At 38.5% G+C, this 15,332-nt stretch overlaps 2 protein-coding genes across 2 annotated transcripts; one reads left to right on the top strand and one right to left on the bottom strand.

The window, feature by feature from the left end:
• Window positions 1-236: 236 nt before the first annotated feature.
• Window positions 237-9,208, bottom strand: LOC107662706 (protein NLRC3-like). Its single transcript, XM_016452774.1, has 6 exons — window positions 8,956-9,208; window positions 4,839-6,657; window positions 4,492-4,659; window positions 2,227-2,400; window positions 1,238-1,284; window positions 237-851 (listed from the first exon to the last, which is right to left on the bottom strand). The coding sequence occupies exons 1-6, from the start codon at window positions 9,206-9,208 to the stop codon at window positions 322-324; spliced, it is 2,991 nt and encodes a 996-aa protein (XP_016308260.1). The 3' UTR covers window positions 237-321.
• Window positions 9,209-12,517: 3,309 nt separating this feature from the next.
• Window positions 12,518-14,915, top strand: LOC107662729 (uncharacterized). The gene is made up of 3 exons (XM_016452810.1): window positions 12,518-12,771; window positions 13,650-13,779; window positions 14,302-14,915. Exons 2-3 carry the CDS (start codon window positions 13,660-13,662, stop codon window positions 14,911-14,913), a joined length of 732 nt encoding a protein of 243 aa, XP_016308296.1. The 5' UTR covers window positions 12,518-12,771; window positions 13,650-13,659; the 3' UTR covers window positions 14,914-14,915.
• The last annotated feature ends 417 nt before the right edge of the window (window positions 14,916-15,332 follow it).

Here is a 15,332-nt window from a genome sequence, read left to right as displayed (position 1 = left end):
ACTCACTCAATATCTTCATTCCAGACAGCCAGGTAAGATATGTGAGACCACTTGACTTCCTTGTTTTTTTAATATTTATTTATTTTTCTTCTCATGCACTGATTCTCTGAACTGAACAGACAATTTGAATGATATCTTTCACCAACTGCCCAATGTGGATTCAACATAATCAAAAAGCCGCCAACCGGGTCCAACTAGTGCCAACGGGGCAGGACACACTGCGAAAACTGCTCAGTGATGGCCTATTGTTGCCAGACAGCCAACTGTTGGCTTAGTGTCACAGCCACAAGTAAACCACATCAGTCCCAACAATGTGTGTGCTCAAATCTGACACAGAGACAGTGAAGAATCATAATGAACCCCAAATCCAGCATAGAGGGGTTCGGTGAATGTGGTGTTGAATGTGTGTAAGTGTGTGAGTGTGTGTGTGTCAGAGACACTGTAGAAGGACAGAGTGCCAGCAGGACAGTCCAGATACACTCCGGCTCTAGTAGAGGATGAAGGGGCAGGTATGTAAGTTTTCTTATTATTGTGACGGATAGTGAATCTGTCATCAAAGTACCACAGACTCCAGGATTTATCATTGTATCCAAACCAACAAGCTTTACGTTCTTTCCTGCTGATTCCTTTATATGACACTGCTATAATAGCAAACCTCCCACTCCATTCAGCCTCCCAGTAATGGCGTCCAGTCAGACTCTCAACACACAGAACCTGATCACAGAACTCAAATCTCTCTGGATGATCAGGATACGGCTGATGCTCATACACAAGCATTATCTCCCTGTTCTCATCAGACAGGAAGAGACGAGTGTGTGCTGTGTTTGGATCCAGTGTGAGATCACAGGCCCCTGAACACAAGAAGAGAGATAAAACACTGTTTCTGTGGTCCATTGACCCCTATTGGTCCTTTAAGTAATTCCAGTAGGTCTGAATATAATATCTGAGTAGCATATATCATATAATTGTTTAACAATATAATATTCGGACAGATGACATGTTCCCATTAAAAAGGCAATATAACTGATGATATGGCTGAATATTGGACAAGTCAACTGACTTTAAAAGTGAATTATACTTAATTGCATTTGTTCATCACAAAGACATAAAGGATAGGTTGAGGATGGTTTCAAAGGAAGTTTGTGATTATTGATTCTCAAAAAAGCTTGAGAATCACTTATCTACAACAACAACAACACAACAATTATTAAAGGTGTGCATGTGTTTGAAGACTTACATTTTTGTAGTCCTGCTGACATTCTGATCACTCCTCCATGATCAACACTATAAACACACAAACACACACACATCTGAACTGTATCTCTCACGTTCATTATCAGGACATTCATCACAAGTAGTATTTTTTTTTACTACACAATTTATTATAAGTGAAAATGTAGTAAAAATATTAAAATTATTTTGGGATCTGCATCTTTTCTTCCATTGTCATAGATTAAAATGAACATTGCTCTTAGACTTGATCAGTCAGTAGTTTGGCACTAATTAAGAAATAAATAGTGGTTTTGTGAAGAGTAATCTGAATGGGTACACAAGTGACAGTTCTAGACCCTTGTGAAGTCTTGTTAGTTTAAACATTCAAGTGATTTTAAGCCATTTAATCGCAAGACACTGTGAAAGAGAACTCAAATCAGTACTCGCATGATGTGAGTTTCTGTGCACGGACAAAGAAAGCCACCACTCAGACAGCACACGAGTAGCGAGTCTTTGTGAGCAAATACACACAAAATTTTGTCTGTTTTCCTGTATTTATTTGTGCTACTGGTTGTAATTTATTTGACCTGGACTGTTGAATACAGACTAGCCATAAACATGACCCTATTCCTAAAACAGCAGTTCCCAACCAGGCAGCTTCATTTAATTAACTTAATATATCAGCATTAATATTTCCAGTTTCTGATAAGTGACGTTTGAAAACAAGCAGCATTGACAGTTACTGCAGAAAAATTGAGAGAGTAATTGTCTATGCAAAACCATTCCCTTTTGTTGTCTTCCTGTTGCCTCTCCAGTGCACCTGTTGTCACTTTCATTTGCACTGAAGCAAGTGAAACTAATTCACAGTCACAGTCCTAACTGGACAGATGGATATCCCCGAAGTTGAACTGACTTTGTGGTATACTGTGATAATTAAGTGTTACCTTTCTTTTTTTTGAGCAGTGTATAAAAAATTAGTTAGTATACTGTACAATATTTTACTGCCATACATACTTGAGTATCTGCAGTTTATAGTTTGGATCCTCCAGTTTGTGTTTGAGCAGCTGGAATCCTGATGGTCCTGGGTGATTGTAGCTCAGATCCAGCTCTCTCAGCTGTGAGGGGTTTGAACTCAGAGCTGCAGACAAATAACCACAGCCTTCCTCTTTCACCATACAGCCAGACAACCTACAGACACACATCAGGAGTCAAATCACATTATTGGGTCACTCAGATCCAGCTCTCTCAGGTGTGAGGGGTTTGAACTCAGAGCTGCAGACAAATAACCACAGCCTTCCTCTTTCACCATACAGCCAGACAACCTACAGACACACATCAGGAGTCAAATCACATTATTGGTGACATTACAAATATCATGTACAAACACTTATACCTATATTAGTGGCCTGAATTATATTAAGAAAGATTTGGCTGCAGGGTTAAATTTACAATACTTTCTTTAAATATTTATCCTAAAAATAAAAGAATAAAAGTTCTGATTGGTTGCCGTTATAATCTATGTTCGTGCTCAGTGTAGACAGATACATCACTTGTTGCATCACATCTGGTTAATACACAGTGTAAAGGCAAAATCTGCTACTTTAAGGAATTCAAATTCTACAGTTATTTTGATTTGTTTAGGATTGTTTAAAGGGGTCATATGACGTTGCTAAAAAGAACATTATTTTGTGTATTTGGTGTATTTATATGTATGTATATTTTCCACATACTGTACATTATTGTTTCTCCTCTATGCCCCGCCTTTCTGAAATGTGTCGATTTTTACAAAGCTCATCGGTCTGAAAAGCGAGGTGTGCTGTGATTGGCCAGCTATCCAGTGCGTTGTGATTGGCCGAATACCTCAAGCGTGAGACGGAAATGTTACGCCCCTCACCATACTGTGATGCCGTGTCCGGCCGGAGCGACGAGACAAAAACATGAAAACCCATTATAAACGAGGCATTCGTTGCATTCAGTGGGGACATAATTACTGATTATAATGACTTATACTGTCTTTTTACGCGTCGCGTCACGATGTAAACATAAAACCCGTCTGCATTTGTGATCGGAGAAATGACAAACAACAAGTGCTAGGCTGACTCTTAACTTTTATAAAGAATATCTCTTTGGATTTGAGACTTTAGTCTTTGCAACTTTACAGATCTTCTTTATGCACCAAGAGCTTGTAACACTCCAAAGAGAAAGGAAAAATTTAAATCGCATCATATGACCCCTTTACAAAGTGGAAACTAGTATTAACAAAGATTGATTAGGTGTGTCCAAATTTCTGACTGGTACTGCACTTATTCTCTTTATAGAAATCAATGTAAAATCTGCTCAAAAGCCACAGACAGAAAGGTGAAATGATGTTTTGTGTGAGCTGGCCCTGCCTGCAAGGATCATACAATACATATGTTACTGCAATAGTTGTAAGAAGATCATGTTAGGCATTTATCTTCTGACTCACTGAATAATATGCCCTCACACACACATGCTTCAGTTTATCCCCCAGCATGGGAAAACCTTTGTTTTCTTTTAGGTTGAATCAGATCTGACTGTAGAGTCTGCCTGAGGGTAGAAGTGAAAATAGGCTGTGTCCTGGGTGAGAGGGGTCTGTGATGAGTTAACCGCCTGTTTCTTTATTTCCGGAGACGAGTAAGACTCTCTGATGTTGTTCTGTCCCCATATGTGGACAAAAACAATGCATACACTTCAGCAAACAGACTCCTTTTCTTAATTATTATCAGCATGTTGATAGTTTTTCTAAATATCTTGCATTGAAAGTTACGGTAATGCCAAGTATTTCGACCTCTGAGGCAATCTCAAACTCACGCTGATGAACTCAGAGATTGAGGGAGTGTAAAATACAATAGCAAGCAGTTTATTAGAATATAACAACACAAAACCTACTCAGGAATCAAGGAACAGGGCACAAGGAACAGAACTGAACATGCCAGCGGAACATCCATAAAGGAACAACACCAGACAATGAATGGAAGAAATACCAAGTCCTATATACACAGGTGTTAATTAGACACAGCTGAAAAAAAGGAGACTAATGACGACGGACCAGGAAATGGAAAGAAAACAAAAGCGCAAGGAACAGAGAGCAAAATGTGACAAAACATATACAACTCTGTTGCAGTGCTAGTAATCTGGAACATCGAAACCTTTAAATGTAGCTGCACTGCAGTACTACTGTTTAAAATATTTTTAAAGGTAGTAGTTAATCATTGTTCAGTACATCATTGTAAAAGACAGCACTGTATTATTAATTACCTCAGTATCTCCAGCTGACAGTTTGGACTCTTCAGTCCATCAGAGAGAAGCTTCACTCCTGAATCCTGCAGGTCATTGTTACTCAGATCCAGCTCTCTCAGGATGGAGGACTGTAACACTGATGACAAACTCTCACAACACTCAACAGTGAGATTACAGGATTGTAGCCTGTGTGGAAAACAAAACAAATAACGTTATAATGTGCATCAGACAGGATTTATAATCGAAGATTTACTTGTCTGATGGTGGAGATTAAGCGTCACTTAATGAAATGTAATATTACCACTCAATTAGAAAGAATAATTATGTATATACAGTACATGAAAAAATGTAAAAATGATTCTTACAGTGCCCTTCTGGTGTTTGTGATAACGGGCAGCATTCTCATCAGTGCTTCTTCAGATCTTTTGTATTTCTGCAGTTCCAACTTATCTTGAGTCACTTCTGACATCAGCAGCACAAACACCAGAGCCGACCACTGAGCAGAGGAGAGATTCTGTGCCGAAAGATTTCCTGAGCTCAGATTCTTCTGAATGTCCTTGACAAAGTCATATTTCAGTTCACTCAGACAGTAGAACAGGTTGATGGTCCTCTCCACTGATTTCTCCTTCTCTATTGTCTGTTTGATATAGTCAACGATTTCTTTAATGTTCACGGTACTCAGTTTCAGTTCTGGCAGCAGTTCCTTCAGGTCACTCTGATTGGACTCCAGTGAGAGACCCAGCAGGAACCGGAGGAAAAGGTCCAGGTGTCCGTTCTTGCTTTGTAAAGCCTTGTTGACTGCAGACTTCAGAAGATGAAACAGCTGCTTATTAGACAGTTTCCATGATAGTGTCTTTCTCCAGGTTTGAAGAAATAGGTTTGATTTCTCATCTTTGTAAATCAGAAACACATAGAGAGCGGCAAGGAACTCCTGGACACTGAGATGTACAAAGCTGTAAATGTTTCTGGCTGAAACAACCTTTTCCGTCTGAAAGATCTGAGTGCATAACCCAGATAACACTGACCCTTCACTGACATCTAGTCCACACTCCTCAAGATCTTCTTTGTAGAAAATCAGATTTCCTTTCTCCAGCTGTTGAAAGGCCAATTTCCCAAGCTTTAGAACAATCTGATCAAAAGACCTGGCTTTGAACTTAAGTTCAGGATTATCACTGTATTTTTTTTCCATCTGAACCTTCTGAGAAAGCAAGAAGTTTGTGTACATCTCTGTGAGAGTTGTGGGAGTTTTGCCATTGCTCTCTCGAGCCAGCAGAGGCTGAAGAACAGTGAGAGAGATCCAGCAGAAGACAGGGATGTGGCACATGATGTAGAGACTCCTGGATTTCCTGATGTGACGGATGATGTTTCCAGCTACCTCAGGACTGCTGTTTTTGATGAAGTATTGCTCTTTCTGCTCATCATTAAATCCTCGCACTTCTGTCACTTGATCAATGTAGTCTCGGGGTATTAGACCTGCTGCTGCTGGTCTGGATGTGATCCAGATGAGAGCAGAGGGAACCAGATGCCTTTTGATCAGGTTTGTAACTATTTTACTCACTGTTGTTTGTTCATGCACATCTGTAAATCCATCACTATCATGAAATCCCAAAGGGAAGTGACACTCATCCAGCCCATCAAAAATAAACATGACCTTACCGTCATCTTCAGGAAGAGAGGGCAGTTCTTCAGGATCACTAAAGAAGCATTCGTTAAGCAGTTCCATGAGACTGCAGTTCTTTGTAATCATATTCAGTCTACGGAATGGGAGTGGAAATATGAAGAGTATGTCTTGATTTTCTCTTTCTTCAGCCCAGTCAAGAATGAATTTATTGACAGAGACTGTCTTTCCCACCCCTGCAATCCCCATTGTTAGTACTTTTTTATTTTGCCGACCAGTATCATACTGGACTTTGAATAGGTCATTGCACAAGATTGTGGTGTCCTTCACAGTAATTTGGTGAATATTCAATTCAATCTGTCTCACCTCGTGGTCACTCACTATTCCTCCAGTCTCATTCTCCACCACGAATAGATCAGTGTAAATATCATTCAGATATTTCTGATGACCTGTTTGTGAATTACCAACCAATATCCGCTTATAGTCCTCTTGTAATCTGTTCTTCAGTCTGAGGCCGATCTCTCCGTAATCGGGAATACCAGCTTTACTATCCTCTGCAGTTGAGCCTTTGTGAAAAAGGAAAATAAAACACAGCAAAAAAAGTTAGATATCTCAAAATTCTGATTTTAGAACTATAGACTGAATTTGGATTGAAATTATTTTGTTGAATGAACTTGGTATAATAATTTTTTTCAGCTGTATAATTAATTTTAACCTTGTCTATGATGTCCTCTATGAATAAATTTACTTGAATAAGTGTTTTATTTATCTTAATGCTGTGTTCAACACTTAAAGGCACAATATGTAAGATTTTTTTATTAAAATATCCAAAAACCACTAGAACAGTGTTATATATTTTGCTGACTTTATGTACTTACATTATCCCAAATGTTTAGAAGATTGTTTAAATCCAGAGAAATAAGCAATTTTAACTAGTGACACGGAGCGTGTCCATAGTGTCATTGTGTCGCCTGTCAATGACGTCATAACCCCTCACTCCCATGATTCCACACTCAGTCACGGCGTCATCAAACTACACCTTTGTCTCTTTGTTTATTTTGAATACGCACCCTCCAGCAGCGAAAATTACATATTGTGCCTTTAAGATCACAACATACTTATAGATTCATTAGAAAATTACACTGGTATTTATTTAAATCCTACTTGTCTGACTGTTACCCTTTTTAATTTAAACAGGGAATTATGTTAATTAAGTTAACAGCAGTAAAGTATGGAGTCCCACAAAGATTTGTCTTAGGCCCTTTGGTATTTTAAATATATATGTTGGCCCTTGGTAATGTTAGAAAATACGGGATTAATTTACATTGTTGCTGATGATGCTCAGTTATATATTTAATCGAGACCAGTTGACATTCCTAAATGATCTAAGTTAACAGAGTGTGTTAAGGTGTAAAGTTCTTACCAGGTCAAGAAAAAATGTAATTTCAGTCATTTATGCCTCAGTTTTAATGTTTTTAACTGAGATAGTGTAATAATTTTTAAAAACAAATATATTATTATTATTTACATAAGAAACAGATGCAAAGATAAATGTACACTAATCACACTTGAGAAATGTCTCAGTATTTTTTGTTCATACAATGCATTGTTGAAAACAGTTTGGTTACCAACATTCTTCAAAATATCTTTTTAATAATACTGTAAACATTAAACTAAAACTGCCAGTAGGTGGCAGTAAATGTGTTAATGAGTAAGTCATTAGGTCATTCATTCATTTGATTCATTCAAAGGGCTGATGCATTCAGGAATGAAGTAAATGGCTCTTTATGAATGAGCCATTCCATCACTGGTTTGCCCGATTCATTCAGAACCCAGGTTCATTCAGAAATGAATCACTTCTGTGTTGCTCGGAGATGCACAACAGCTCTGCTGTGGCTTTATAGGTAATATTTTTATTGAAAATTGAGATAAAACAAACAATATTGTGCCACCAATCAACTGTATGAAATGTAAGATGACATACGTAGGTCTGGGGTGGGACGGGTGCGTTAAATGCATTCATTATTAATGCATTATTAATTAAATTAACACCTTAAATCAACGGCCATAATAATAACGCTTCTTGTTCACTAACTGCCACACGAATTTACCACACATCCAGTTAATCACATTCACGTTTAGTGTACATACTACAACACTGACTCTGATTATGCTTAATAAACAGACGATGTGTAATGTCATGCACTTACTTTGGCTCATGCACAGGTTAATAGGAATAAATAAAGCCAAAACTCTTACTGTAATAATTCTGTAAATGTGCTATTTCAGGGAATATGACTTACTATGAATGAAATGTAAGGCTGGCTTGAATTCCTGACAGGCACAGACACCACGCAATAAAACTACAAACCTGGAGAAGAGATCATGAAGCAGCGGCACAGAAGACCATTTGTCTCTGTACTCGTGTTGAGAGGTGTGCTCTCTGAAGAGCTACAGTCTTGCGGAGGGGACGCTACATCCCACTCAATTTACTTATATCAGATCTGCTGCTGTTGTTGCAAGCAATTATTTCTCTTGTATCTACCTGAGATAAAGGCCGTATGATAAAATATGAATAAACCCCATCGTGGGGTAAATAAATATTCCCATGTATAGAAAGTGATCATTATTTACCCTTGATCTGTTCTGAAGCAGCTCCAGCGGTGGCAGAAACCTCTATATTGCCCTGAGTTTGAACTGTTCGAGAGAGACGAAACAAAATGACAATGCAGTGACATAAATCACTCAAACACAGTGACAAAGCAAAGAGGAACGTTTAAGCTGAAACTCAACTATTGCTTCATTCTTTACACGTCCAAAGCCACTCTGTTGATGATCAAACATATAATTGGACTTTTAGTCACCTTGCTTGTGTTCGTTCTCTAACTCTTCAGCCAGAAGGTTCTGGTTCATCTTCTTCAGGATGTCCACCGTGATCTTCACAGCTTCTGCTCCAAAACATGCCACCATCTTATCCACTGTGTTTAAGACATCTGCTTTGTCCATCGCAGAAGCTGAAACACACTCATGATTCTTCAAGTGCCACTGAAACTCCCTCAGATCAGCTTTTACTAGATCCTTCAGTGAGTTCACGAGCAGCTCTTTAACAGATGCCATCTTCCTTCAATGATTCACTTCTGCGGGACAAGAACAAGATCTGAAGTAGTTTCACTCTTAGCATGTGGATTTGTGCACAAATGTTATTTAGATTCTAAAATGTGACCCTGGAGCACAAAAGCAGTCTTAAGTCGCTGGGGTATATTTGTAGCAATAGCCAACAATACATTGTATGGGTCAAAATTATAGATTTTTCTTTTATGCCAAAAATCATTATGATATTAAGATCATGTTCCATGAACATATTTTGTAAATTTCCTACCGTAAATATATTAAAATTTAATTTTTGATTAGTAATATGCATTGCTAAGAACTTCATTTGAACAACTTTAAAGATGATTTTCTCAATATTTAGATTTTTTTGCACCCTCAGATTCCAGATTTTCAAATAGTTGTATCTCGGCCAAATATTGTCCGATCCTAGCAAACCATACATCAATGGAAAGATTAGTTTTTCACCTTTCAGATGATGCATACATCTCAATTTCTAAAAATTGACCCTCATGAGTGGTTTTGTGGTCCAGGGTCACAAATGTTTGCTGCGATGAGATCAGGCCATGAGTGAAAGTGCAGTGAAACTAATGTTTCAGAGTTACATGTTCTGCTTCGAGATTACTAAAGACCAGCTTCACATGCAGTGACTGCCAGCTGCAACTTGCTCCTTATGAACACTTCCTGTCCCTGCGGTACATTATAGATGGATTTATCATGTTCTTTTGCAGTAAACAATAATCAATCCCACATTAACACACACAAACACGGACACCAAACAGAATAGCAGAGGGATGCAAACAGTCTTGTGTGTGGAAGAAAAGTGAAGTAGCCAAATGTGCAATGTGGCTGTGTTGGGAATCACCCCCTATTCCCTCCTTGGATGGATGATTCAGCTGCAGGCGCCATCTTCTGGCGAGACACGGGAATTCATTTGGCACGACCCTCACAGTGCATTATGGGTATTCGCTAGCTGTTGGGTGTACATCAGTTGTACACTCGTTATTGTGGTTGCTCTTAAAGATCATTTGGTCTGAACTTTTGAATTGCTGAGTACTGGAAGGAAGAAATGAGACATGGGACTTCCGTAAAACAATGTTTTTCAGTTGTTTGTGACAGCAAGGAAAAGCACCTTCCTTCTGCGACAACCGCAACAACAAAATAGACAAAATGTCGATGCTGAAGCGAGACAAAATCATGCTGGAACGGAAAGGACTTTTTTTAATGCAAGCATTTGTTTTTAGAAAAACAAAACTCCCTTCTGTCCCGTGAAACCTGCAGATGCCCCTACTCAGCATTAAACAGCACTCATGAGCAGAGGTGGACAATCCAGGGGTCAGAAAGTAAAAGTCCTGCCATATGTTTATTCCACCCATGAACTCAGCAGCTGATTTCACCAGAGGAGGAACCAAGTCATTCCTTTCAAATCAAATCTCGAATCATATCCCAAGTCCTCAAAGAGTTAACGTTAATGAGATAATTAAGTGACTAATTAAATGATGAGTGTGCATTAGTGATGAACATCCGCTGTTATTGAGAATTACAGAGGATCAGATGCTGATGTTTTATTGGTTAAAATGATGCCACCATCATGGAGATCAGTGTTTGCTTTAGTTGGGCTCTTGACCCTTTTAATAATTCAAAGCGGTTTGCTTATAAGCAATTGCAATATTGCTTCACAACAAACATTTGTGCATGTGCGCATTGCTGAATTGAAAGCTTGAGGTAACAGATGAGCTTACATTTTCTGCTTTTAAGTCACTTGAATGAATGTCATGAAGGTGTTTCTCTTTGGTTTATTGACTGACATTCAGCTATTTCAGAACTGCAATTAAGTCCTATTAAACAAATGTCACTGTAACAAACACCAGTGCAACGCAGCATCGTACATTACATGCAGTGGACCGTCACTTCACATGGACTTTAGACAAAGCAAGACTGTAAAACATACGCAACCTTTGTACTAGAAACCAATGTCAGAAGTTGTTTTGGGGTGTGTATCTTAACACCTTTAACCATATCTTCAAAGTAAGTTGAATATGCACTTGAATTATAAGCATCTAAAATAAAAAAACTCACCACAGATGAATCTGCAGTCCTAGTTGTATGTTCGTGCTCAAGGTCTTAAAACGTTTAAATCTATACAATAATAGCACAATAAATCTGTGGTGTAATCAGCTTCGTGCGTCCAGCCTCAGAGAGACTGGTCCATGGGATCAGAATTTGAATCAACAATCAACTTAGTCTTTTATAATCAGGATGTGAGGTCATAACTCGGCCAAGGCGTCCAAAGTCCTCCTTCTTCCCTGTCCAGATACCTTTCAGCATGACTAACACACACAGACACACATGGGAATGTTTGAGAAAAAGTTAGAAAGCTTTTAAAATTACAAGCTTTTTATGTATTTATTTTTTTTACAGGGCATAAGACATTTTATGTTAAATATAATGAGTAAATGCACTGGCTAAATAAGTTGAGTGAAAAGTGAAAATAATAAAACAAAAAAAGTCAGGATCATAGCAAAAAAAAATAATAATTAAAAAAAAAAAGGCATTAAAATAGATTCATCCGTCAGTATATTAGGCGTGAGAAAAACGTCCATCACACGTCAGACGTAACCCACATGGCTCTGATCAGGAGTCAGTCTCGTGATGCTGACAGGTGAGTCAGCCTGTGTGTGAGAAGGAGCTTTGCCCGACAGGTATGTCATTTCTTTTTCTATAGGGATGAAGAGATATTGTAATCAGACCACCTGACTAAAGGAATCACCACTGAACATCAACTGATTTATCAGCCTAAGAGTGTCTGCGTCCAGTCAGGTCATCGTTACTCAGGTCCAGCTCTCTCAGGACAGAGTTACGTAGATACTAATTTAACAGAACTCATTGGTGCATTTGTTGGACACTCTGAACAGAGCAATTAAAAACAAAGATTACAAATCAGCTCAATGTACGCTTTCAAACATGAAATATACTGTATAATGTACATTTTGCATCAGTTCAAATGAGAAATGGTTGATTACACAAAGAAATCTGCCGATTGCCTCCATTCTTGGTTCTTACTAACAAAACTCCAAATTTTCCTTCAAAGTAGTTACTAAGTCACCTTAAATAATAATACTTGTAGATGTTTCTTGCACTTCCTCTGAACTGTTATCTTGAGCAGAAGCTCCTCCCACTTCTGAATTTCCATAAATCTTTTCTTTTTTTTGCCTGAACCAGTTAAACCACACCCACTTTTGTTAAACATCACTATTGCATCACATGATCCAGTAGATGAAAGTACACACAGGTATTGTGTCCATAATCCAGAAGCTTTCAAGCAGTTTCTGGAGCCTGAGCTCAGGTCTGATCAGCTGAGGAGTTCAGAATGAGGAACATCTCAAAGGTGCAACAATAAGGAGGCTCCAGGAACAGTTTGGAAACCATCGCAGCCAAGCATGACGTTAATGAACTCTCCATAGAAACAGCATGCCCACACCAGCGTCTGTGTTAGTGTTTGTCAGATAGTGAGCGAGTCTTTCAGCTTATCTGTGCTTCCACAGCAGGTTTATATGACGCTTTTCAGAGAGGTATGATCTCACTTTCTATCTATCTACTCGTGAAAGAAATATTCCTCTATTAAACAAAAGTGATAGAAAAAAAATGTTGCTTGAATTTATAAATATACAACACACACACAACTTAATTTGACCCTTCAGAAAAAAGACCAGAAATCAGTGACGGACAGAAAGTAAGACTGTGATTAAAATGAGTAAGACTGCTGCTGTTAGAGAATGACAATCAGAGAGCAGCGCTTTATAACATCTAGAGGAGTTTCATTTATTGTATTTATTGAATACTGGTAAAAAAAAAAAAAAAAATGTTTGCAATCACCAATAAATAAATAAATTTAAGCATAGCTTTATATACCGTTATATTCAGCAGGCTATATACAGTAAATGTAGAGAATATATGTGACCCTGCAGCACAAAAGCAGTCATAAGGGTCAATTTGTGTATACGTCATCTGAAAGCTGAATAAATAAGCTTTCCATTGATGTATGGTTTGTTAGGATAGGACAATATTTGGCTGAGATACAACTATCTGAAAATCTGAAATCTGAGGGTGCAAAAAAAATCTAAATATTGAGAAAATCATCTTTAAAGTTGTCCAAATGAAGTTCGTAGCAATGCATATTACTAATCAAAAATTAAGTTTTGATATATTTACGGTAGGAAAGTTACAAAATATCTTCATGGAACATGATCTTTACTTAATATCCTAATGATTTTTGGCATAAAAGAAAAATGTATAATTTTGACTCATACAATGTATTGTTGGCTATTGCTACAAATATACCCCAGCGACTTAAGACTGCTTTTGTGCTCCAGGGACACATATTTCTACAGAACTCTGAGTGATCCCACATCTATTAATAAACGCTTATTCACTCATTTCTCTTCTGAAGGTGCAGGACCATGGTGGGAACGTTAAATGAATTAGTCCATCTGAGTAACACGAGGTTCGGTCGACCCCGGCCCAGACACGGACTCAAACTCCTCTACTGGTTTGCCAGTGAATGCGTCTCTTTTGAAAACCACAGCATGCTCTCTGAATGTGACCCAGCCGAGGGAGAGAAATCTGAGGGTGCAAAAAAAATCTAAATATTGAGAAAATCATCTTTAAAGTTGTCCAAATGAAGTTCTTAGCAATGCATATTACTAATCAAAAATTAAGTTTTGATATATTTACGGTAGGAAAGTTACAAAATATCTTCATGGAACATGATCTTTACTTAATATCCTAATGATTTTTGGCATAAAAGAAAAATGTATAATTTTGACTCATACAATGTATTGTTGGCTATTGCTACAAATATACCCCAGCGACTTAACACTGCTTTTGTGCTCCAGGGACACATATTTCTACAGAACTCTGAGTGATCCCGCATCTATTAATAAACGCTTATTCACTCATTTCTCTTCTGAAGGTGCAGGACCATGGTGGGAACGTTAAATGAATTAGTCCATCTGAGTAACACGAGGTTCGGTCGACCCCGGCCCAGACACGGACTCAAACTCCTCTACTGGTTTGCCAGTGAATGCGTCTCTTTTGAAAACCACAGCATGCTCTCTGAATGTGACCCAGCCGAGGGAGATTTTGGGTTTCACTATTTTCAGAACAGATACAACCAATATGGGAATAAACTTCTTCCAGACGAAGATTTCCCTTACTATGTGGTTGGCAATCTAAATTCACCAGGAGCTGAAGATCTTCCCGATTACGTCTCAAAAGACAAATACACTGAGGAGCACGACAGCAACACGGATCGCATCATTGTCAGTCTAGATGAGGAGTGCTTTCATCGGGTTTATGTGACTCGACACCACGACCGATCCAACTACAATCCAGACGCCACTTACTGGATCTCCAGAGGCCTTCTCATGATCATCAGGAGGATGAGTTTATGTGCGTTTCTGGTGGAGATGGGTTATTATTCATACATACAGTATGTCCCACCAATGCCTGTCATTAATTACAGACTTCAAACTACAAACACAGTCAGTTCAGATTTCACTGCAGTCACTCTATCCTCCAGTGAACCAGCACACAATGAGCCTCCTGCAGCTCAGAACAACGACACCATAATCCAGTTAGATGATGACACGCCTGCGCAGGAACCCTTACCCAAGAAGAAGGGGTTCTGTGAAAGATTCTGCACCATTCTTTAAAACAGGGCTCAAATGAAATTACCACTCAAATGATTTTGATTGGACTCGCTGGTCAATTTCATATTTGTCTTTCCGTTGCAAAGACGGTAGCAAATAACGAACATTAGCATATTTTATCATCATCTTTCAACCATAAAGATTGCATTCACAAACTGATGATCTCTAATAATCTGAAGAATTCTAAATGAGCTTGTGCATGTGTGTTATATAACGCAGCCTGCATCAGCTTACATGTGTGATTTTCTCACCGTTCCCTTCCTCACTGATCTGCAGTTTTGATGTGGACATTTAGTGTGCACTTCTGAGGGTGCGTGAGACATCTGACCCGACATCTTCGCAACCTGGAAATATGTGATAATTCATTAACAGAATGACTGGTGACAAGACACCGCCAATGCCATCGCTTTCGCTTTCAAATT

This window comes from Sinocyclocheilus anshuiensis, unplaced genomic scaffold (assembly GCF_001515605.1).
Source record: "Sinocyclocheilus anshuiensis isolate Anshui unplaced genomic scaffold, SAMN03320099.WGS_v1.1 scaffold687, whole genome shotgun sequence".
In the NCBI taxonomy this organism is placed as follows: domain Eukaryota; kingdom Metazoa; phylum Chordata; class Actinopteri; order Cypriniformes; family Cyprinidae; genus Sinocyclocheilus; species Sinocyclocheilus anshuiensis.
The sequence above is the reverse complement of the archived record's forward strand: the minus strand, read 5'-3'. Positions and strand labels throughout refer to the sequence as shown.